Source organism: Bos taurus, chromosome 5 (assembly GCF_002263795.3).
Source record: "Bos taurus isolate L1 Dominette 01449 registration number 42190680 breed Hereford chromosome 5, ARS-UCD2.0, whole genome shotgun sequence".
Classification (NCBI taxonomy): domain Eukaryota; kingdom Metazoa; phylum Chordata; class Mammalia; order Artiodactyla; family Bovidae; genus Bos; species Bos taurus.
Window position 1 is genome coordinate 103,630,972 of NC_037332.1, and position 24,468 is coordinate 103,655,439.

Here is a 24,468-nt window from a genome sequence, read left to right on the forward strand (position 1 = left end):
GGGGAGGTGGCTAACCACCTCCAGAGGATTTTTCCCTCCCCAGGGAAACTTGATCTGCTTCTTGGGGGCAAACCTGGCAACCTGTCCTCTGGGTCTGACCCCACAAATCAGAAGATTCCAGATCCCCAGGAAAGAGTCCACCTCTGCCTCCCCCTCAAAGATTCCATCCCTGGGTCGGGAAGATCCCCTGGAGAAGGGCATAGCAACCCACTCCAGTATTCTTGCCTGGAGAATCCCATGGACAGAGGAGCCTGGTGGGCTACAGTCCGTGGGGTCGCAAAGAGTCGGACACGACTGAAGAGACTTGACACACAATGTCTCCCCCACCCTTCTCTCTCTCTCTCTCTCTCTCTCACACACATACGCACAAATGAAGAGCATCTTCCTTAAAGTTAAGTCTGTTGTATTTTTCTATCAGCTCAGGGAGGCAGGGGTGGGGATAGGTCAGGAATACAAGCAAGCCATGGGGACCCCTGGCGACAGCTGGGTGTTCTTCCTGAAAGAGGCAAATTGGAAAGAAAAGAAGGGGAAAGGGTGGGGATTGCGGGAGGTGATGAGAAAGGGAAGGGAGGAGAGTGGGGCAGAGAAGGCTGGGGATCTTGGGAGAAATGGATCAAGAAGAGGAAGAAGAAAACTTGTAACCCCGAGATTTTCTGTATCCTGAGTCATTTGGAAGAAGAAAGAAGGGGGTGCAGGGTGGGGAGACTGAGGCCCAGGGGTATCACCCTTCACAGGAGGTGCCCTCAGAGGGTTCAGTTTCCAGCCAGCTCCCCACCTCTCCCCCGCCCCGGGCAAAACTCACCTTCCAGAAGGTTCTGAGAGGGTGAGTGGCGGTCACTGGACACTCTCTCCCACAGGGCCTGTGCCCTGATTAGGAGAACTGCAGGTTTTGTTCCCTGGTAACAGGATTCTGCAGCCAGCAGGGGACCAAGGAGGGATTCTAGGCAGGGAGGCCCTCCTGCCTGATCCTGAACTCTCTGAGGCAAACTCCTGCCAAGAAGGGCTCCCATGGAGGGACAAGGGACATACCGGGCATCTGTGACCAGCCAGCGGCAGAGACCTGCATGGTATTTGTCCCTCTATTCAAGACATAGCAGTGGGACTAGCAGCCAAGAGACCTGGGCTAGTCCACGTACTAGCTGTGTGAAGCTAAACTATCATGTACCTCTCTGCCTTCTGTTTCTGGTCGATACACTGGAGATGCTAGTCTTGGTCTTGTCACTACCCAGCCTTGCAGGATTTTCGTGAGGCTGAAATAGACATTGTTAGTCATGTCCGACTTTTTGAGACCCCATGGACAGTAGCCCGCCAGGCTCCTCTGTCCGTGGGATTCTCCAGGCAAGAGTACTGGAGTGGGTTGCCATTTTCTTCTCCAGGGGATCTTCCCAACCTAGGGATCAAACCCCGGTCTCCTGCACTGCAAGCAGATTCTCTAGCGTTTGAGCCACCAGGGAAGCCCATAGACAAACAAGCCCAAAGGAACTGGTTTGTAAACAGAGCCGTGCTGCTGAGGTGATAAGGAATCATGTCTGTGCACGAGTGTGCCCAGGGTGCCTGATTGTGCCCAGGTCAGGATGTGAGTCTGTGGTTCTGCCAAGGCAGAGTGAGATGCAGGCAGAATGAAATGCTGCTGGCTGGCAGTCAGGAGGAACTTTGGATCTGAATCTGTCCTTGACTAGCTGTGTGATCCTGGGCTAGTCCCTGCCCTCTCTGGTCCCAGGGTCCTCTCCCCGTACAATGACAGTCTTGAGCTTCGTGCTGCAGACACCCAGCCTCACCCTCCAGGCCAGGCTGGGCTGGTCCCTCGTGCTGCCCGGGATCTGAGCCAGTGGTGAGGGAGAGAATCGAGAGAGAAGAAGTCATCAGAGAAGGGTTAGGGTTGGAGTAGAAAATGGGGACGAGGAGGAGAGCATCTGGAGGAGCAGACCCAAGGCCCCCTCGACCAGGAGGGAGGGAGGCGGCCACAGGCCCCGGCTACATTCATCTGGTCCCCAGGCCCAGGGGCCCGATAGGAGATGTGGCAGGGGTGGGGTTGGGGGGGCGGTGGAGCATGGTGGGGAGGTTGCAGGTGAGAAACTCCTCCTGGTCAGGGCCTCAGGTGAGACTATAGGTCTTCTGGAGCCGGCTGGAGGGACGAAGAATAAGAGGAACAAGTCTGTGCCTCCCAGCCCTTTGCTTTCCAGGCCCTCTGTGGTTCCCAGAGCCTGCTTTTCTCTTCCAGCGCAGGGCTGGCTTCCAGCCATACCCCGGGCCCCCTGCCCCTCACCTGGTCCTCCATTCCCCTGCCAGCTTCCTACCTCCTGGGCCATCCCCACCCGCTTCTCTCCTCTGCACCACCTCCCTCTAGCCTTTGTCTCCTTCCCTCCCCTCCCGCTCCTCCACCCTCCCCTCCCTCTCCGCTCCCCCCTCCCAGTTCCTTACTGGGGGCACTGGCAGGTCTTCTTCTCACTAAGGAGCCTCTTGATTTGAGACATCCGTTCTGCCCGGCGCTGTCCAGGGAGAAGGAGGCGAGTTGTGAGGGCCCTGGGCCTCTGAAAGGGAGCTGCCCCTTAGCGGGGAGGCGCAGGGCGGAAGGGAAAGCTGGGAGGGGAGAGGCCAGGGCTGTGGCTGAGGAGGCCATCTGTCCCAGAATTGACTCTGCGCCTTCCCTTCTCTCCCTCCTCATGGGATCTGGGACGGGGCCCAGCCAGCAGTGAGGGAGGGAGCGGTGGGCAGAGGGAACCAGAGGAGAAGCAGGTCACAGACACTGGACAGCCTCGTGGCCGGACCAGCCTCAGGGTCTTGAGCGTCCCATGGGGGCGTGAGGACGTCAGGACGTCGGGGAGGGCTCACTCACCCTGCGGTGCCAGCATTTAACACAGAAGGCGCAGCAAACAGTGAAAAGCACTAGACCTGCGATTCCCCCCAACACCATGGGCAGGAGCTTTGGCCAGGCCTGGGTGAACTCTGAAGGCAAGACTGACAGACAGAGAGAGGCGTGCTCAGCTCCCTGCCCATCGTCAGGGCAAGGGCACACAAGGGGGCCCAGGAGAGAGGGTCTCACTGCCCAGCCACACTTGGGTCTGGTCCTTGCGCTGAGAGAGCCAGGCAAGATACATGGGCCCCTTAGGGGCCACCAGAACTGGAAGGGAAAGGCTGGGGAAGGATTTTTTGTTGTTGTTTTTTTTTACCATTTTATTTTTTGGTGTTTAAAAATAAAATTTAAAAAAGACATTGTTGTGACAGTTTCAGGTGAACAGCAAGGAACTCAGCTATAGATATACGTGTATCCATTCTATCCCAAGGCTCCCTTGGGGAAGGGGTTTTAAGGTTACACACCACTCTGCTTTCTGAGGAGCTAGACCAACAGTCCCCACCCTTGTTATGCACACGAATGTCTGTATGTTCGGGTGTGCATGTATGTCTGGGTCTGAAGAGGAGCCAGGGAGGGGGGCTCTTGGTCAGGTGAGCCCCACTCCTGGGTGGTAGACCTTAGGGAAGTGGGAACTTGTAGGGCTACAGGAGCCCAGGGCCACACCCGACTTCACCTCATCATCCCCGTGTCCTAGGCACCTCACCTACCACCCTACCCATCTCAGAGCAACTGGGAGGCTGGGTGGTCTCCACCAGCCCTGGGAGGGTCCCCCAGCTGAGGAGACAGGGGCTCGGGGTTAGACCATGGAACATGGGCCCTGACTCACCCTCGATCTTGGCTTCCAACAGGACTTTGCCATTGTCACTCAGCAGACACTGCCACATCCCAGCCTGGGGCTCCGGCTGTGTCACCAACTTCGGCTGATTTGAGCCCTTCATACTCTGATTCCCCATCTTCAAGTTCAGGGTCAGCTTTGGCGGGCTGGGCCCCAGCACCTCACAGGTCAGACTGTTTGGGGACTTAGTCACTGCAGAGGGACAAAAGACTGAGACAGGGACCCTGGACCTCCAGGAATTCCGTAGAACAATGACGATGATGCTTTACATCAGCACCACTCTGCTAGCCTCTCAGAGCACATTCTCATACAGTTAAAATGGAGGAAGCACAGCTTCTGAGGTCCAACAGTCTTAGATTTGAACCCTAGCCCTGCTGCTTACAATCTGTGAGTCCCTGAACAAGTTACTTACCAACCTGAAGTGTTAGTCACTCAGTGGTGACCGACTTTTTGTGACCCATGGACTGTATCCCACTAGGCTCCTCTGTCCATGGGATTCTCCAGGCAAGAATACTGGAGTGGGTTGCCATTCCCTTCTCCAGCAGATCTTCCCCACCCAAGACTGAACCCAGGTCTCCTGCATTGAATGCAGATTCTTTACACCTGGGACACCAGGGAGAGCCCCACACAATTGTTAAATGGAAGGATACACGTAGAGCTCTTGAATGGGGCCTGACTTGTATGAAACACCCAATCTAAGCCATTATTGTTGGTGATGTTGTTATGGTAATTAAGGAGATAAGGAGGGGAAGAACTCAATATGACACCTGACATTGTCACCATCACTGTCATATTCTTATCCTCCTTAGGACAAAAATGACCCACAGAGGGGAGGGGCTTAGTTGGGATCTGAGAGGGTCCCGGCAGAGGTAGAACTAGAGCCTGGTTCTCAGTGAGGCCCTCGGGAATTCTAGTGGAGCTCACCCTAGGCCTGCTCTAGGATGTCAGGGAGGGACAGAGGATTCCAGTTCAGTTCAGTTCAGTCGCTCAGTCGTGTCCGACTCTTTGCAACCCCATGAATCGCAGCACACCAGGCCTCCCTGTCCATCACCAACTCCCAGAGTTCACTAAGACCCACGTCCATCGAGTCAGTGATGCCATCCAGCCATCTCATCCTCTGTTGTCCCCTTCTCCTCCTGCCCCCAATCCCTCCCAGCATCAGAGTCTTTTCCAATGAGTCAACTCTTCGCGTGAGGTGGCCAAAGTACTGGAGTTTCAGCTTTAGCATCACTCCTTCCAAAGAAATCCCAGAGCTGATCTCCTTCAGAATGGACTGGTTGGGTCTCCTTGCAGTCCAAGGGACTCTCAAGAGTCTTCTCCAACACCACAGTTCAAAAGCATCAATTCTTCCGTGCTCAGCTTTCGTCACAGTCCAACTCTCACATCCACACATGACCACTGGAAAAACCATAGCCTTGACTAGACGAACCTTTGTTGGCAAAGTAATGTCTCTGCTTTTGAATATGCTATCTAGGTTGGTCATAACTTTTCTTCCAAGGAGTAAGTGTCTTTTAATTTCATGGCTGCATTCACCATCTGCCGTGATTTTGGAGCCCCAAAAAATAAAGTCTAACACTGTTTCCACTGTTTCCCCATCTATTTCCCATGAAGTGGTGGGACCAGATGCCATGATCTTAGTTTTCTGAATGTTGAGTTTTAAGCCAACTTTTTCACTCTCCTCTTTCACCTTCATCAAGAGGTTTTTTAGTTCCTCTTCACTTTCTGCCATAAGGGTGGTGTCATCTGCATATCTGAGGTTATGGGTATTTCTCCCGGCAATCTTGATTCCAGCTTGTGCTTCATGCAGCCCAGCATTTCTCATGATGTACTCTGCATATAAGTTAAATAAGCAGGGTAACAATATACAGCCTTGACGTACTCCTTTTCCTATTTGGAACCAGTCTGTTGTTCCATGTCCAGATCAAACTGTTGCTTCCTGACCTGCATACAGATTTCTCAGGAGGCAGGTCAGGTGGTCTGGTATGCCCATCTCTTTCAGAATTTTCCACAGTTTATTGTGATCCACACAGTCAAAGGCTTTGGCATAGTCAATAAAGCAGAAATAGATGTTTTTCTGGAACTTTCTTGCTTTTTCGATGAGGATTCCAACCTCAGTTCAGAACCAACCCCCAAGGACTTACCCCCAGGGACTTCAGAGTCTGCCTCCCAATGCAAGGGACTCAGGTTGGATCCCTGGTCAAGGAACTAAGATCCCACATGCGGCAGGGCAACTAAACCCTTCGAGCTGCAACGACTGACCTGCAATGCTCTAGAGCCCATGCTCCACAAGAGAAGTCCTTGTGCCTCGATTAGAGAAACCCTCCTTGCCACAATGAACCCAGCACACCCACATTCTTTTTTAAAAATTCCCCAAACCAGAGGGCCCTTGATGGACTCCACCAGGCATCCAGGGCCTAGGCACTCTCTTGAAGGGTCTGTCATGACTTGGAGGGACCCTGAGCCAGGTCCCTTGGCCCTTGACCCCACCCTCGCCATCTCAGCCTAGCTCCTCACCTTTCATCACCACGAGTTTCACTTTCTGCTGCAACTTCCCCTTGGTGAGATCCAGGGTCAGGGTTCCAGAACCCGCGTGCTGAGGCAAAGTCCGTGGCAGAGTGAGACGCAGTGGTAGCTTCTCCCCAACAAGGAGCTTGGGGTCGTTGTGAATCTTGTTCACCTTCACCTCTCTGTTCTTCACGGTGAAGGTGACCCAGGATTGGGAGGAAGAATCCCCGTTCGCCAGCTGCCAAGTCAGCTCCCCGCTCAGATTTTCATACTCGAAGGTGAGTGGGAAGGAAAACTCCGCCTGCTCCCCCTCCTTCACATAGACTGTTTCGGGGGCCTTCTGGAAGGCTGGAGGGGGAGGGAGAGAACCTGGGTCCATACAGGGCGAGGCAGGCGCAGGAAAGGGGGCCAGGTGAGTCCAAATACTTGGGCTGCCACTCGAGCCCTTCAATTTCCTTCTACATCTCCTCTCCTCTCTCTGCTCTGCACCTCCACTCTCTGCCACAGCAGCACCCCCTCCCTGGAGAAGCCCTCCTAGAACAGCCCAGCCACAGGGGTCCTCTCTCTCCTCAGGATCCCGGAGCACAGAGGGCATCTGGCCTGTACCACGTGGGTACAACATTCATCACCCTTCTCAAGGTAAGCGCAGACACTGGCTGACTATGTGCCAGGCGCTGTTCCAAGGGCACTTCATACGTTACTTGTCCTCATGACTGGACAAGGTAGGTTAGATCATCCCCATTTTGCAGATGCAGAGTCCAAGGCACAGAGAGTTCCAGTGACCTGCCCAGGGCCACACAGTCAAGTCAGAGCCAGGATTTCAGACAGAGCCCATGAACTTCATCACCGTGCTACCCTCCTGTGTGTCACAAGAGTCACCCAGAGGACAGGGTCTGGGGTAGCACCTGCCCTCTGGGCTTTTTTTTTTTTTTCCTTCCCAGTGCCTACTCAGGACTCTGAACCTGCAACATCGAGTTTCATCAGGGCTGCCTTGTTGCTGTGAGCATCTCTGAGTTAGTGGAACTGCAACTTGGTGGGAGGGGGAAGCTGAGGCAACCAAGAAGACAGATGCCCTTGACAGCCCTCCTCTGGGGCTTCTTCCTGGGTCTCTGGGGTCCCTGACATCCTTACACCCCCGTCCCTTCTTTCTTCCATGTCCACTCCCCCAAGGATAGCTTGTGAAGAAGAGAGGGCCAGCGTGTCTCTTAGGGCAGACTTCTGCTCCAGGGGATCCTGACTTCAGCCTCCCCTTCCCCCTAAACCAGACCCCCCGGAGCAGAGCAGTGATGGAAGAGGAAGGTCTGGCAGGCAGGGGGTGCCTGCGGGGAAGGGGGAGCCCCTCTTACCCAGCACCACGATGGGTATTTTGATCTCCAGTGTCTGCTGGCTCTGGGAGATAGTGCACGTCCAGGTACCACTGTCCTGCAGCCCCACCTGGGCCAGTGACAGGCTCTTGACGTCTCTCTTATTATTATCCCCTGGACCCTTCCATTGCACGGAAGGGTTGCTCCCAGAGGGACTCTCCAAAGTCAAGGTCAGGCTCTGTCCCAGCAGCACGTGGGTGTCTGAGCTGGCAGTCACTGTGAGGGGAGCAGGTGAACTGTGTCACAAACACACACACACACCATCTCCCCAAGAAGAAGAGAAGAAGCTAGGAAGCCTAGGGTATCGCTCTGTCGTCCATTTATTGTTTCAGTTGCTAAGTTGTGTCTGACTCTTTGGGACCCCATGGACTGTAGCCCGCCAAGCTTCTCTGTCCATGGATTTCCCAGGCAAGAACACTGGAGTGGGTTGCCATTTCTTTCTCCAGGGGATCTTCCCGATCCAGGGATCAAACCTGCGTCTCCTGCATTGACAAGCGGATTCTTTACCACTGAGCCATCTGAGAATCTGCAGTTACTCTTGTTCCAACATCTCCCTTCTGTCCACCTCCAGCCCAAGGCAGGGTTTCCTCTCCCCTCCCGCTCTCCTCTCTTCCTTGTCTCTCTCTCTCCTCCCTCTGTCTCCTGCCTTTCCGCCCCTGCACCTCCCGCTCACCCCCAGGTCTCTGTCTCTGCTTGCCTGACCCAAGGCCTGAGGAGGCACTGAGGAGACACAGCGGCCTATCTGATCTGTCTTCAGACTGTGGCAATGCCAGCAGCTCAGGCCCTGGTTTGGGTGCAGGGATGTGAGTCAAGGAGGAAGGGAAATTGGCTGGAGGTCCCAGGCTGCCCCACTCACGTCTGAACACCTGCAGTTCCACCTCGAGCGTCTTCTTGTCCACTTCACAGGTATAAGTCCCCGAGTCAGTTACTTGGAGATTCTTGATGATCAGAGGAAAGGATCCTTGGTCCCACAGGTTTTTTTTGGATTCCACTCGATGGCTCAGTTCAGTGGTACCTGGGAGCAGATCCCGTATGGAGGAGGTTGGGGTACCCTGGAGACAGTGCATCCCTGGCAAGGGTGGTACCCACGACTCTTCTGATCTGAGTTGCTGATGTCCAATAGAATCTGCCCTGGTCCTAATCTGAGAACCCCAGACTGGTGAGGAGGTCCAAACACATTCCTTTACCTGGCCAGGACAGCATCTCACTAACCCCAAATAAAATCGTAACCTCCCTTAGAGAGCACCAGCCTCTACATGTGTGCACGCTAAGTCACTTCAGTCATGTTTAACTCTGTGACTCCATGGACTGTAGCCCACCAGGCTCTTCTGTCCATGGGATTCTCCAGGCAAGAATACTGGAGTGGGTTGCCATGCCCTCCTCCCAGAGATCTTTCCTACCCAGGGATCTAACCCATGTCTCCTGAGTCTCCTGCATTGGCAGGTGGCTTCTTTACCACTAAGCCACCTGGGGAGCTCCACCAGCTCCTACAGGCCAACACTTTACACACATCATCTCAGGTAACAGTCACAAGTCTGAGAAATAGGTACCATTTTGCTTATCTTGCAGATAAGGAAACAGAGGTTTAGAGAAATTGAGTAGTTGTCCAAACTCTTGCTTACACATTATTGGCAGGAACATAAACCAGTGCAATTTCTTTGGAAAATAATTTGTTTTGTTCTTATTTTTTAAATTTTTATTGAAGTATAGTTGATTTAAAAATGCTATGGTAATTTCTGCTGTACAGCAAAGTGATTCAGTTATACGTATACATATAGCCACTCTTTTTAAAAATTCTTTTTCCATACAGGTTATTACAGAGTATTGGGTAGAGTTCCTGTGCTATGCAGTAGGTCCTTCTTAGTTATCTGTTTTATATATAGTAGTGTGTATATGTCAATCCCAATCTCCCAATTTATCCATTCCCCTGGAAGGTAATTTATAATACTCCCAGAATTACGAATGCACATACAGAACGAAATGTCCACCATGAAAGAAGAGGTTAAATAAGTGGACTTCACCCTTTCAGTGGAATGCTATAAAAGAAGAATGAAGAGGCTGTTTATATTCTGAGATGGAATAATATCTAAAAAACACCGTTAACTGAATAAAGCAAGATATTTTCAAGGCTACCACTGTTTGAAAAGGAGGGGGAAAGTTATTTATCATCTATCTACCTATATTTCTATCTGTCTATCTATCTATCTTATAAACGAACAAATATTTGTAGAGGTGAACACAAGGAAATGGTCGCCTTTGTTGTCACTGGGGAGAGGAAGTGAACCCTATGAGACAGGTGTGAGACAGCTTTTCCGTTTATGCCTTTTGCTACTGATTGAATTTTAACTCCAGTAAGTGCTGGAGCTAGGATTAAAATTTAGTCTGTTGCATGACTTCCCCAGTGGTCCAGTGGCTAAGACTCTGAGCTCCCAATGCAGGAAGTTCAATCCCTGGTCAGGGAACTAGATCCAACATGCCACAGTTAAGACCTGGCACAGACAAATAAAAATGAATATTTAAAAAAAAACTTCACCTGCATCCCATGTCCGCTCAGCAGATAACTCCCAGCCCTAACTTCTCGCCTTCCTCCTGGGCCCACGTTTCCAATGGCCCAAGGAATGACTTCATCTGGATGTTCTGCCATCACCCTAAAACTCAGCTGGTTACAAATGAAATCTAACACCCTTTCCCTAAAATAACCTGTCCTCCTTGCTTCCCTGTTAAAAGCTCTTCTGGGTCTCATCAAGACCCCCTTGTCCAGACTGTTCTATACTTTGTAAAAGCGATTCTACTTTGTGAAAGTTCTAAGAGTGTGAGAGAGTCTGGGATCAATTCTTGGAGGAGACCAGTACAGAACAAAGCCTTAAAAGAAGGGTAGGCAGGGGACTTCCCTGGTGATCTGGTGGCTAAGACTCCACACTCCTAGTGCTGGGGCCTGGGTTAGATCCCTGGTTGGGGGACTAGGTTCCACATGACACAGCTAAGAGTTCACATGCCTCAACTAAAGATCCTGCCTCAACTAAAGTAAGATTCTGCCTGCCTCAACTCAAGATCCCGCAGGCCAAAGACTGAAGATCCTGCATGCTGCAACTAAGACCTGGTACAGCCAAATAAATAAATGTTTTTCTTTAAAAAAAAAAAGAAGTAAGCTAGAGGAAAGTGTTGCAGCAAGAATGTCTAGGAAGGGGGTAAAGTTCCAGGAAAGTCATACAGGCAGCCACCTCCAAGCAGTCAGGACAATATCTGGGTGTGAGGTGTCCGGCTGAGGAGCTGCGGGAACCCATACTGAGGGAATGAACGTCTGGCAGAGGCTCTTCCAGGCTTAGCCTAGTGGAATAGGGAGTGGCTGGCACTGTGTTGGGAGTCAGCGCTGCAGTAGGAGGAAGAGAAGCAAAGTAGGAGAGACCAGTAGCAAAGGGAATTGCCAGGAAGCTCCCACTGTAACCCAGGGGAGGGGAAGGTGGCCTTGGCTAATGAGATGTTCCCATGAGAACAAAGAGGGTGAAACAGAAGAACACTTCCACAGGAAGGAACGGCCCTAGGCAGGGACCGAGGGGAAATCAGGGATTGAAGTAGGGCAAAAAAATCGACTCTGGGTCAGAAATTGGGAGCAGTCAGGACAGTGATCCTGCTGTTGTCAGAGATCAGGAAGTTGGGAAGGGAAGCCATTCTGGAAGAAGTTCAGATCTTAGGAACAGAACAAAAACATCAACACAAAAGAGGTGAGAATTTTTAGAAAGGAGCACAGTGTTTCAAGCTCACAGGCGATCATAGAAATGCAAATTAAAACAATGATGATATGTTTTTCAACTATCAAAATTAGCAAAAAATAAAAGAGAGAAGGTTTTAAATATTAGTATTTGGTGCCAGCAAGGGCTCCAGTGAGAGAGAAACACACACAGTGACATTATTATCTAGACTTACTGTAAATGGATAGAACCTTTCTGGAAGCAATCTGGCTATATACACCAACTTTTTTTTTTTTTAAAGCTCATATCCTTAATTTCATTTCTAGAACTTTATCCTTAATAAGTTTAAAATTCAAGCCAAAATGTAGGTACAAAAATAATAATTACAGCGTTCTTAATAGGGTGCAAGATTAGATGAAAAGATAATGGCTGCATATTAGAGCATACTAACTTGATGAACTATTAGGTGAGCACTAAAAATGACATTTATAAATAATTTTCAATAAAATGGAAAACATTCATAATATACATTTTTAAAGTTGTGTTAAGATCATCTTTACTTTTTCAGTTAGTTATTTGAACTACAAAAATTATACAGACTCACAGACTCAATATTTCTCTCTTTCCTTGCCCACCCTCAATACTACTGCAAACAACTTACTGTGGATTTCTTCATGCTTTTTTCTGTTTGTGTAGCTATATATTTACACACATTGAATTTTCCTTTTTTTTTTAGTATCTATTTTTATTTAATATTAATTTGGCTACACTGGGTCTTAGTTGCCACATGGGGGATCTAGTTCCCTGACCAGAGATCAAACCCAGGGCCCTTGCATTGGGAACACTGAGTCTTAGCCACTGGACCATCAGGGAAGCCCCCACATTGAATTTTTAAATTAAAATGGGACTCTATTATTGATACATACATAGCTTACTTTCCACTTAACAAAATGTGCTTGACATCCTTCTAAGTGTGTGTGTGTGTGTGTGGAGCTTCTTCATTCTGTTTGTTTTGTTTTGACATTATGAAAGCTAATCATTTTACTCTGATGATTCTTTAAACGTTTTCTTCTGAGAAAATCATGCAACCATAAGAAATAGCGCAGAAATATCTGGAATACCCTTGACCCACCTCACCCCAAAAGTAACAGCTTGCAAAACTATAAAGCACAGTATCGCTGCCAGAATATTGGCATTGACACAATTCAAGATGCAGAACATTTCTAGCACTATAAAGATGTTACCCTTTTCTAGCCAAATCCTCTTCCCTCCCAGACCCCTTCGCCCTGACTCCTGGCAAACACTAATCTGTTCTCCATTTCTATAATTTGTCATTCTGAGAATGTTATATAAATGAAATTATATAGTATGTTACTCTGTGGCATTGGCATTTTTTTTTCCCCATACAGCATAATCCTCTGGAGAGTCATCTAGGTTGTGGTCCGAAACTATAGTTCATTCTTTTTACTGCTGAAAAATAATCCATAGTATGCATACAACCATTCACCCATTAAAGGACATCTAGGTTATTTCTCGGAGAAGGCAATGGCACCCCACTCCAGTACTCTTGCCTGGAAAATCCCGTGGATGGAGAAGCCTGGTGGGCTACAGTCCATGGGGTTGCTAAGAGTCGGACACGACTGAGCGACTTCACTTTCACTTTTCACTTTCATGCATTGGAGAAGGAAATGGCAACCCACTCCAGTGTTCTTGCCTGGAGAATCCCAGGGACAGAGGAGCCTGTTGAGCTGCCGTCTATGGGGTCTCACAGAGTCGGACACGGCTGATGCGACTTAGCAGCAGTAGCAGCAGCAGGTTATTTCTAGTTGTTGGCTACTATTAATAAAGCTGCTGTCAACAATTTTACACAGATTTCTGTGTGATCATAAGTCTTTATTTCTCTAAGGGGTAAATGTCTAGGAGTACAATTGCTAGGTTGTTGCAAGTTTAGCTTTCTAAAGAAATTTCCAGGGCTTCCCTGGTAGCTCAGTGGGAAAGAATCCGCCTGCCAATGCAAGAGACACAGGTCTGATCCCTGGTCCAGGAAGATCCCACATTCCATGGAGCAACTAAGCTCGTGTGCCACCACTACTGAGCCTGTGCTCTAGAGCCCAGGAATCGCAACAACTGAAGTCCCCAAGGCCTAGCACCCTTGCTACCCAACAGGAGAGGCCACCACCGTGAGAAGCCTACGCACTGCAGCTAGAGAGCAGCCCCCACTCCCTGAAACTGAAGAAAAGCCTGAGCAGGAATGAAGACCCAGCACAGTCAAAAATAAGTAAATAAATTTTTTTTAAATTGCTGAACTGTTCTCTAGAGCAGCTGTACCATTTTATACTCCCACCAGCAATGTAAGAGTAACTGGTGTCTGCATCCTCACCAGCACTGGATGTTACTTTTTTTTTTTTTTAATTTTGGCCATTCTGATACGCGTGTGGTGATATCTCCTTGTGATTTTAATTGGCATTTCCCTGATGACTAATGATGATGAACACATTTTCATGTGTTTGTTTGCCATCTCTACGTCCTCTTTGGTGAAATATCTCTTCGTGTCTCTTGCTTATTTTCTAATTGGATTGTTTGGGTTTTTTGGTATTGAATTTTGAGAGTTGTGTTCATATTCTAGATACTAGTCTTTGTTGGATATGCTTCTTAATCTTTCAATTTATTAATATCTCTTAATGACTTAGTTGCTCAGTTGTGTCCAATCCTTTGGAACCCCATAGACTGTAACCCACCAGGCTCCTCTGTTCATGGGATTCTCTAGGCAAGAATACTGGAGTGGGTTGGCATTTCTTACTTCAGGGGGTCTTCCCAACCCAGGAATCGAACCCAAGTCTCCTGCAAGTCTCCTGCATTAGCAGGTGGATTCTTTACCACTAGCGCCACCTAGGAAGCACAAATAAATAAACTAAACTTGAGCCACTGATTGTTTTGTATTAATAGTACAAAAGAAGCAATAAATATTGCATGCCTCCTAATGCGATGAAATGATAATATAAAACACCATCTATCAAATGCTCTTGTCAAAAGATTAAACGTGTGCACCTCAGTGTCCATAGCAGCACTGTTTGCAATGACCAACACATGGAAACAACCTAAATGTCCATCAACAGAGGAATGGATAAAGAAGGTATATATAATGGAATACTACTCAACCATGAAAAAGAATGAAATAATGCTATTTGCAGCGACATGGATGGACCTAGAGATTGTCATACTAAGTAAGTCAGAAAGAGAGAGACAACTATCATATATCACATATATGTGAAATCTAAAATATGATACAAATAAACCTATTTACAAAACAGAAACAGATTCACAGACAAAGAAAACAACTTTATGGTTGCCAAAGGGGGAGGAATAGTGTATAGATATAACTGAATCACTTTGCTATACACCAGCAACTAACACAACACCGCAATTGAAGCTATACTTCAATTTTAAAAAAAGATGGGGCTATAATGCTTTGTAATATGGAGTACAGTTATTAAATAAGTCACTGAGAGAAAAAAATGAACGTAAACTTGATCATGTCTCTAGATCTAGTCACCATTTCTAGGAGATTTAAGGGACAGAGGAACATGTTAAATGCTACCACAATGTAAAACTTATAGGGCAATTGCCTGGTTTCTTCAAATATCAGTTGCAATAGGGGGCAGAAAAAGGAAAGTAAATGTATAAATTCAAAGAGATTCAAGGGCCATATCAAGCAAATACCATGCATGAATTTTTATTTGAATTTTGATTCAAACAGACCAGATGTAAAAATAATATTATAAGGCATTTGGGAAAATTTGAACACTGGATAATTTTGGTCATAAAAGAATTAATTTTAAAGCATTGATGATGATATTATAGATGTGTTTTTAAATCAAAATATAGTTGATTTACAATGTTTCAGGTGTACAGCGAAGTGATTCAGTTATATGAACAAACATTGGTCATGAATTGATCATTGTTAAAGCTGAGAGAGATACACAGGGGTTCATTATATACTTATTCAACTTCTATATACATTTGAATTAAGAGAAAATGTTAAAAAAAATAAGCAGTGAAATGCAAACAATAATAAATCAAATAAACTTATAAAGAATAAATACATTTCACACTGGTGGCATTTTTCTACTTTTGACTCTGTGACTTTCTCCCACTCAATAATGTACTGAATATTAGAAGCCATACCCAGAAGAAAGAAGAGTTACTTAAACAGGAGCATGAGGGTAAAATTTACGTGAAAAAATAAGATTGCAAAATAATGTTCCTAAGAAGTTTTGAAATCTTAATTCTTTCCACTTTGAAAGCTAGAAAAAGACTTCCCTGGCGGCGCAGTGGATAAGAATCTGCCTGCCAGTGCGGGGGACATGGGCTCAATTCCTGGTGGGGAAAGATCCCACATGCCGAGAAGCTACTAAGCCCATGTGCCACAACCACTGAGCCTGAGCTCTGGAGCCCACATGCCTCAACTAATGAAGCCCTTGCCTAGAGACGGTGCTCCACAACAAGAGAAGCCTGTGGAATGAGAAGCCCACACACATAAACTAGAGAGTAGCCCCCCGCTCGCCACAACTAGAGAAAAGCCCACGCAGCAATGAAGACCCAGTACAGCCAAAAATAAATACATTATTTTTTTAAAAAGCTAGGCGAAAACATTCTGTTGCTCTTAATGGAAGTAAACAAAGTATCATCATTGGTCTGTAACAACAATATTCATGAAATCATGGGTTTCATATGGTAGCTATTTTTCTAATATCCATTAAAATAAGGTCATCAATATTAAAATAATGAAACTATATTAGACCACCAGAAGCCATTCCCCAGCCCACCAATAGCTGACAGAGGGCGGTTCTGGACTTGGGGAGTCCCTGAGACTCTGGCTGATGGCAGAACCCTCCAGAACCCCAGAGTTGACTAGGAGCTAGGCCCTGCCACGGGGGTGTTCATTCCCCAGGGCTCTCTTCTGTAAACAGGGAGCAGAACCTACCTACCTTTGTAAAAGAAGAGGCCACGCTTCCCCAGAATATTGGACTGGGAAGAATCTTTCCAGCTGAAGACCATGTTCTTCTTCTGGGAAGCCTGGCAGGGCAGCTCTGCCTTGTCTCCTGCCTCACCCAGCACCACTGTTTTTCCCTGAGTGCCAGCCGGGAGCATCGCTAGGTGGAAAAACAGGGGGGTCGGGCCTTGAGGCTGTGGTTGCCCCATCCCCCACCTGGCATTCCCCAACCAGCCCCTCCTCCCAAGCCACCTGCACCCGGACCCCAAGTCTGAGCACTCACCCAGTTGCAGCACCAAGAACAGGTGCCTAAGAGAGGTCCCCGGGCCCATTGTGGCTTTGCTGAGGCAGACAAGGACCTGAGCCTTCCCCCGAAGAAAGGGCAGGGCCTGGGGGAGACACCAGTCAGCAGTTAGCAGGCGTTCATCTGGCTGGGTCCCCTTCATGACCCAGACAGCCAGGCGGGAACCTAGACGTGCAGGCCCCTGAACAAGATACCCACGGGTTACATGCCATGCATGCTGTGCCTGGGCCAGGGGTGGGTTCTTTGCCAGGGGGAATCAGAAAAGGATTCTCAAAAGACTTCCCTCATGGTCCAATGGTTAAAAATCCACCTGCCAAGGCAGGGGACGTGGGTTCAATCCCTGGTCCAGGAAGATTCCACATGCCATGGAGCAGCTAAGCCCTTGTGCCACAATTATTGAGCCTGGGAGCTGCAACCACTGAGCCCACATGCTACAGCAACTGAAGCCCACGTGTCCTACAGCCTGTGCCCCACAAAGGAAGCCACCAGAATGAGAAGCCCTCACACCGCAGCTAGAGAGTAGCCCCCACTCGGTGCAACTAGAGAAAGTCTGTGCCCAACAACGAAGACCCAGCACAGCCAAAAATTATTACTCAATCAATGAATTACAAAATAAAATGAGTGAATGGCCTTTGGTGTGAATTAAAGTTTTTAAAAAAGAAGAAAAGAATTATCAGAGAAGGTGGCAAATTGGTAGGAACTGGGGCTAGGGAGTCAGGCCAGGTCATGAAGGTCCCAGAACGCCGTGACCCTGGGTGCTCGAGGGAGCTTTACTTAGAGAAGGACAGGAGTAGACTTATAGGATGGATCCCTCCAGCTGCTGAGCAGAAGAGGACCTGGAGGAGGTCAAGCATGGGAGGCAGGATTGTAAGAATCCTGGTGGGAAAAGATGAGGCCTGAACTCAGAGAGACAGACTTAAGGGAGGAGTTCTGAAAGAAAACCCCCAGGACCTGCAGTCTGATTCAGCATGAGGGATGCGGTCAGGGAAAGGGCAGAGGGTGATTCCCTAGAAGGCCTCTGAGTGGGACAAGCAAAAAGGTGATACTCTGGAGTTTCTGTGGGCTTGGAAGACAGACAGGCCCGTGGGAGAGGGGGTCGCAGAAGGGCTCTGCACGGACCTGGAGGAATGGGCGGCACTGGGTTGGAGCAGTGACTCCCCATGTGTGATCACCCAAGAACTTGTGAGACAGGCAACCTCTGGGGCCCACCCTAGACCTCTGGGATCAGGAGCTGGGGTTGGGTGCGGCTGTCTGTGTTCACAGCCCTCTGGGGGACTGGTGCACGCTCAAGTCTGACAACCCTGAGACAGCTGGAAAAGAAAGGGGAGGGCACCCATCACAGTCTGCGGAATCGGGGGTGATGGGGTGGGGTGTGTGGCTGTGGAGCGAAGTCTTGGGGAGTGGAGCCTGATCTCGCATCTTGCTGGGCAGGCCGGAGAGTTAGGGCTGGGCTCGGCAGGGCGCTGGGAGCCGCTGCTCGTTTTGGAGCAGAGATGTGACAAGGTCTTTGAGAGCTTTAGGAAGCTCCATCGGATGGTAAGGGGACCAGATGACACGGAGGAAGTAGAGCCAAAAGGAAGGCCACCAGACAGTGCCTCGCAGGCAGGCGGGACCAGGCTCAAGTGTCTTTGAGGCGGTGGTGGAAGGTTGGACTAGAAGTCTGGGAGACTAGCAGAGGCAAACTATTACATACAGGATGGATAAACAAGGTCCCACTGTATAGCACAGGGAACTATATTCAATATCCTGCAATAAATCATAATGGAAAAGAATATGAAAAAGAGTATAGTATATATAACTGAATCACTTTGCTGTACACCAGGAACTAACACAACATTGTAAATCAACTGTACTTCAATTTTTTTTTTTAAAGTGTCTGAATTTGGCCTCAGATTGAGGGCGGGCCTCAGAGCAGTGACAGCCTTGGGGGCTGTCAGCACACACCTGGCACGCAGCTTGTGTATCCAGACCTACTTTTCTCCCCTCACCCCAACCCCCAGCCTGGTCTTTCTCTCTGCTGGGGACCACCTTTCAGTGAGCTGTCTGCTCTGAACTCCCAGAGTCTCCAACTCTGACCCCTTTATGTGCACATCCCACCTTCTACCATAGTTTCAGTTCCCGCCCTTCCTCCACCAACAGTCAATCTTAAGGGAAATCAACCCTGAATATTCATTGGAAGGCCTGATGTTGAAGCTGAAGCTCCAATACTTTGGCCACCTGATGCAAACAGCCAACGCATTGGAAAAGACCCTGATGCTGGGAAAAATTGAGGGCAGGAAGAGAAGAAGGTGTCAGAGGATAAGACGGCTGGATGGTATCACCGATCCAATGGACATGAACTTGGGCAAACTCCAGGAGATGGTGAGGGACAGGGAAACCTGGCGTGCTGCAGTCCAAGGGGTTGCAAAGAGTTGGACACAACTGGGCAACTGAATAATAACAACTCTCCTCCACCAACTTGATCTCTAGGCTGGAAATGATGGTCCAGCCAGCAAGGCCACCGCTGGCCCCATCTGGAGCACAGAGAAGGGTCTTGGGATGTATTTGGTTAACTTAAACCAAATTGGATTGAACAGAGAGGGGAAATCACCGATTACTTTTTTCTGGACTCCACATGGTAATTCTGTTACTAAAAAGTGTCTGTACACACCCAAACCTGGCCTGGATGAAGCCAAGTCATCACCATCCACACAGCCTACTCTTGTGCCAGTCCTCTCAAGTATTCTCTTTTCTTTTAAAATTATTTTTAATTGGAGGATAATAGCTTTACAATGTTGTGTTGGTTTCTGCCATACATCAACATGAATCAGCCATAGGTATACATATGCCCCCTCCCTCTTGAACCTCCCACCCACTTCCTCCACCTTCTTTTTTTTATTTTTTGAATTTTTTGGCCACATCACGAAACATGTAGGACCTTAGTTCCCAATCAAGGATCAAACCTGCGCCCCCTGCATTAGAAGCACAGAGTCTTAATCACTTGACCAGCAAGGGAAGCCCACACCCCCAACCCCCAGGCATTCTCCATGCTCTCTGCCCTGCTCTCCACACGAAGGCTGACCACTGCACACCTTATACACTGTGTCACTCAGGCTCCCTCGCCCTTCAGCTCCTGGTTGGGGTTGGCCAATGAGAAGCACCCACAAGAGATGAGCAGGCCAGGGAGAGAGGAGAGGTTAGCGTGTTTTATCCTTGTTCTCTCCTGGCTCAGGGCATATTTTCTGGCATCAGCTGTATTCCCTCCCTTGCCCTTTTCTTCCCATGGTGACAACAGCTCCTGCCAGGTGGCCCCCTAATAGCAATTCAAGCCCTAACTGGGTTCCAGTTAGGAACCGCTCTTTCTGGGGTGGTCTTGAACCGTCTGAGATGGATTCTGTTTTCTGTTGTCCACTGATCCATGATAAGGAGGCAGCACTTGAATGCGTGCTAAGGGCTTGACCCTCCTAGTGAGGTTTGGGCAGGGGAAGCCTTCTCTTCAAGAGGTGTTGAGGCACCAGATGCCAAAGCAGCAGGCAGAGTCCTGAAGCGGAAAGGGCCAACTTGATGTTGCTTCATCTGCCTGAAAGAGGAACTACTCAGGGCCTAACGCCTGGTAGGAACTTGCTCGAATTTTTTTAAAACAAGGTAAATAGGAAGACAAGTGGTCAAGAGGGAGGTTTTGGGGGCTTCCCTGGTGGTCCAGTGGTTAAAATCTGCCTTGCAATGCAAAGGACACGGTTTGGCCCCTGGTCCGGAAAGATTGCACGCGCCGCGGAGCAACTAAGCCTGTGCGCAACAACTTCTGAGCCTACGTCTAGAGCCCAAGCTTTGCAATAAGAGAAGCCTCCGCAGTAAAAAACCCACGCACCGCAACTAGAGTAGTCCCCGCTCATCCCAGCTAGAGAAAGCCTGCATGTGGCAACAAAGACCCACCACAGCCAAAAAATAAATAAATAAATCTTAAAAAAAAAAAAAAAAAAAAGAAGGAGGAGGAGGTTTCCAGGAAAGGAAGAGGGAGGCTAGGTCACGGGTGAAGTTGTTTACCAGTTGGCCTGGGACCACAAGGCACACAGCAGGAGGCTGGGGTGAGAGAGTAGGGCGGAGCACTCTTACATCTGAAAGTAGGTCCCACTGTCCGCCCATCCTAGACTTACCGTGTCCTGGGTGAGCAGAGAGTGAGGGAGTCTCCATGTGAGATGCCCTTCCCTGAGGTTCAGAGTCAGCTTTGACGCCTGAGCAAGACTACGGACATTCTTGTCCCTCCCCAGGTGTGGTCAATTTTTCCTCCCCACTCGGTGATCCTGGCCTCAGTGCAAGGCCCACTTCCCACCCCCCAGTTCCCTGTGTTGCCCCAACCCACCACCCCAGGGCTCAATTTGGTCGGTGGAGGAGGTTCTGGGTTTCCAGCCGCTGTTTGCTTTGATGCCTGGGGCTTCCGCTGCCGCCCCAGAGAGCTGGCCTTTGATCCCCACATCCTCAGCCTCCCCAGAAGCGCTCTGCCCCGGTACAGTAGCATCCTGTACAGTGTACACCGCAGGCTCCTGAGGCTGGCGGGAGGGCCCACTGGTCCCCGAGGCCTTGACTCCTCTCTCTCTCCCTGTTTCTCTGCTCGCATCTGTGCTTCCCCTCACCTCTGCCTTCAGCTCCCTGTGTCTGTCTCTCCTCCTCTGCTAGGAGGCAGTTCTAGCTCTCCTGGCTTGCCTGCGGGGCCCCTTGCTTCTTCTCCCTCAGAATCCCTTCTCTCTCCAGCAGCCACTAAGCTCCAGTCCCTCCTGGCCTGGAAACCAGCATCCTGGCCTCTGGGTGGAGGGTTGCAGTCTCCACAAGCTTCTGTGTGAAGAGAACCTGCAGACTACAGCCTGGGGCCCAGGATAGATGCCCGGGAGATGGCTGTGGGGTGGACAAAGGAAAAAGGACAGATTCCTTGGAGGAACACACAGAAGTCCCAAGGGAGGATGACGGGAGGATGGGAGGGAAAGAGAAAGGCGGGGAGGGACCCAGATTAGCTCATTAAAGCAGCAGCTACATTTACACAATCCTCACACACAAGGCCCAGGGTAGCACAAACGAGGTAGGGCAGAGGGAAAGAAGGAGATTCTGAGACACAAGACACAGGCCTGGAGCAGAGCACTGAGAGGCAAGGAGAAGCCAAGAAGGCAACGCACTGCTCGCCCTCGGGGCCCCAGCGCCCCCTACCCCGGGCAGGGCGGAGAAGCGAGGCTCGAGGCTGGGGGGAAGAGGGCACAGCCCCACCGCAATGACAGTCTGTGGTCCCATAGGCACTTTTATCTCCTCCGCACGGCCCCCATCAGCCCCCTCCAGCCCGCCGCGGATGTGCCCCCTACTGCATGCGCCCCTCTGCTGCGCTCCAGCTTTGTGCGAATGTAACTTCCTAGAGACATGGTCCCTCGAAGGGACCCTTGTGGTTCGGTGGCTGCAAACCTCCACCATCCTCTCCTTTGCCTCCGCCGCCCACAGGGAGGGGAACGGAGCGCCCCCTCTCCTTCCACGATCCCGGAGAGGTGCAGAGTCGACCTCAGCCAAGGAGCCCACAAACCCCAGCCCCTTGCCTGGCCCCTCCGCACACCCACCCTCATCAAAGGCATTTCACTCAACCAAGACTCACTGAAGCTCTGAAGCGGCCAGGCCCTTGTTTACCCAACTCCTTGATGCCATGCCAGGGCCAGGATCAGGGTCCAAGGGCGATGAGGCTTCTGCCCAGAACCGGTTGATGGGAGGGAGTCTTATCTGAGGTGGACCTGTTCTGCGTGAGGCCCCCACACTGAAGGAGGGAGACATCCCACGGTCCTCTGGGAACCCCTTCTTCTGAGGTGAGGAGGGCGGCCATTTTGTTCCAGCCCAGACTCTACACAGCGCAAGAAATTGTCAAACACGCAGTGCACGGACCTCCCCGGCATCAGGCTCTACCCTCAGCCCTGCACCCCGAAAAGCCCACCCCGAAAGGGCAGGACATTCAGGAAGAGCTGTCCCACCCAGAGCGCAGTGTTTTTGAGTGAGTGACAGTGGGGCCTTTCTATTCTGAGGGATCTGACTGTAGGGAGGAGGCCCCCATCCGCACATACACAGAATTCGGCCAGGATGGGAGGACAGTGGACACCCTGGGGAACAGGGCTGGAGGCCAAGGAGGCCTCAGGAGAGGGGGAGGACTGAGGATGTAGAGGTGGGAGGCTGGGGTCCTTCCGAGCGTTCTGCTTGACAGGTGTCACCTCCTGTGTGTCCCCCACACACACCCCACCAAGCCCAGGGAGGGTCTGCAAGTCCTTCTCTAACCACCCCCTGCCACCAGCCTCCTTTTCTAGAGCAGCTGAGACCCTAACACTGATTTCTTAGAACCAATTTTTCTAATGATGTAGTGGCCTAAAAATACGTCTCTCTCCCTTTTACCACATGTCACACCCAGGAGCTTGGCTTTACCCCTTTCTCAGAATTTTAGCTTTCAGTCATCTCATTAATCATTTTTAAGCTGAAGTGGAAGTGTCTTTAGATATACTGTTCAAAAATACTAAAAAGGCACGAAAAGCAAACAAAAGTGTAGGAACATAACCTGAGTCGAAGGAGGCTACATCAGTCATATGGCTTATGAAATGCTGCAAATATGATTTCTGGTGTGAGTTTTGGTGAGTAAGTCATTGGGAAAATTAATTTGAGGGGAGAAATGTCTCTAGACCAGGTTCTACTTCTCTTTCTCTTGCTTTTGTATTGTCTTCTCTTTTCCTTTCTTTTTCCTAGACCTCCTCCCTCTTTAATATTTGTGGGTTCTTTCTATGTCTCTCTCATTTCTTCTTTCCTCTTTTTCCCCCCTCTTTTCCCCTCTCCCTGTCTTTATCTCCTCTACTCCCCATGACCAGTGGCCTTTTTCAGCCCGGGGCCCTCAAACGCCCATTTCTTCTCTGATCTCCAAGTCCGAGTCAACACCCTTCCGCCCTGGGAGCTGAGCTGTGTGCAGTGGGGCTGTGAAGAGAAGCATGGCAGAATCCCTTGGCTTCTGCAAGCTCACATTTCCAGGGGGAGAGTGTGGCTCGGGAAATGCCGGAGAAGATGGCCAGAGCTCTGGGCAGGACCTGTGACGCCAACACATCTCTTGCCTCGCTCCCCTCCCATCCCCAACCCTCAGAAAGGAACGAAGCCTGATCTGTGCCTCTTACCTCCCAGCCTGGGTCCCTCTTCCCTTCTGCTTCTAGCGCAGGTGTGTCTCTGTGAGGGTTGGGAGCAGAAGCCCACTGGGGAGGGCGCCTGTTACTTCTGCAGACAGAGATACGCTTAGAAGGAGAGACAGGAAGCCTGGTAGCGAGTCTTCTCCACTCCCCAGGCCTGGGCCAGCCCCCAACGTCACCACCTAGGACTGGGGTCCCCACCCCCTGCCTTTTGGGGAAGATGTCAGAATGAAAATGGCAAAGTCAAGGGAAAAAATTCCGCAGAACCCGGCCAGAGCCCAGAATGTGGTCCCACTTCTTGGTGGATGGCAAGAAAAAGCGTCAATGTGCTTTTGGTGGCTAGTAAGAAAAACATTGATGGACCAGTGATATTACAGTCTGGCCAGGGCTTCAGGGAAACAAGAAGTGGGAGGCACGTGGAGGGACCACAATAACTGCTGTGGTCAGCCACACACAGCATCGAACTCCAGGGCCAGAGGATATCTGTTCAGCAGGTGCTTCCAGGGCTCCCTCACCAAAGGCATCATAGTTGGGCCTGTGTGGCAGAAAGGGCCAGGGCTAAGAAGGGGCACCTGAGACAATCAGAGTGACCATGCACCGGGCTTCTTTCCTGTGAGCCTTCATTTCTGGCCAGTCCGAAAATGTTTCTCTCTGGTTCAGATCTCTCAAGAGCACCAGATGGGGGTCTCTCCGTTTGGATGTTCAGCAGACATAGCAAACTCAAACCCAACAAACAGCTTCCCAAAACAAACCCATCACCTCCACGCTAC

General features: G+C 49.9%; 1 protein-coding gene across 4 annotated transcripts; it reads right to left on the reverse strand.

The window, feature by feature from the left end:
• Positions 1-386: 386 nt before the first annotated feature.
• Positions 387-23,806, reverse strand: CD4 (CD4 molecule). 4 transcript variants are annotated; one of them, XM_024991416.2, is made up of 10 exons: positions 23,690-23,806; positions 16,524-16,629; positions 16,236-16,400; positions 8,415-8,573; positions 7,541-7,774; positions 6,204-6,542; positions 3,681-3,881; positions 2,837-2,958; positions 2,422-2,489; positions 387-2,125 (listed from the first exon to the last, which is right to left on the reverse strand). In XM_024991416.2, the coding sequence occupies exons 2-10, from the start codon at positions 16,570-16,572 to the stop codon at positions 2,095-2,097; spliced, it is 1,368 nt and encodes a 455-aa protein (XP_024847184.1). In that variant the 5' UTR covers positions 16,573-16,629; positions 23,690-23,806; the 3' UTR covers positions 387-2,094. The 4 variants fall into 4 exon arrangements, with proteins under 4 accessions (XP_024847184.1, XP_024847185.1, NP_001096695.1 ...); XM_024991417.2 differs by lacking the exon at positions 23,690-23,806 and adding an exon at positions 20,678-20,843; XM_024991418.2 differs by lacking the exon at positions 2,837-2,958 and having other exon boundaries at positions 2,017-2,125.
• Positions 23,807-24,468: the final 662 nt, after the last annotated feature.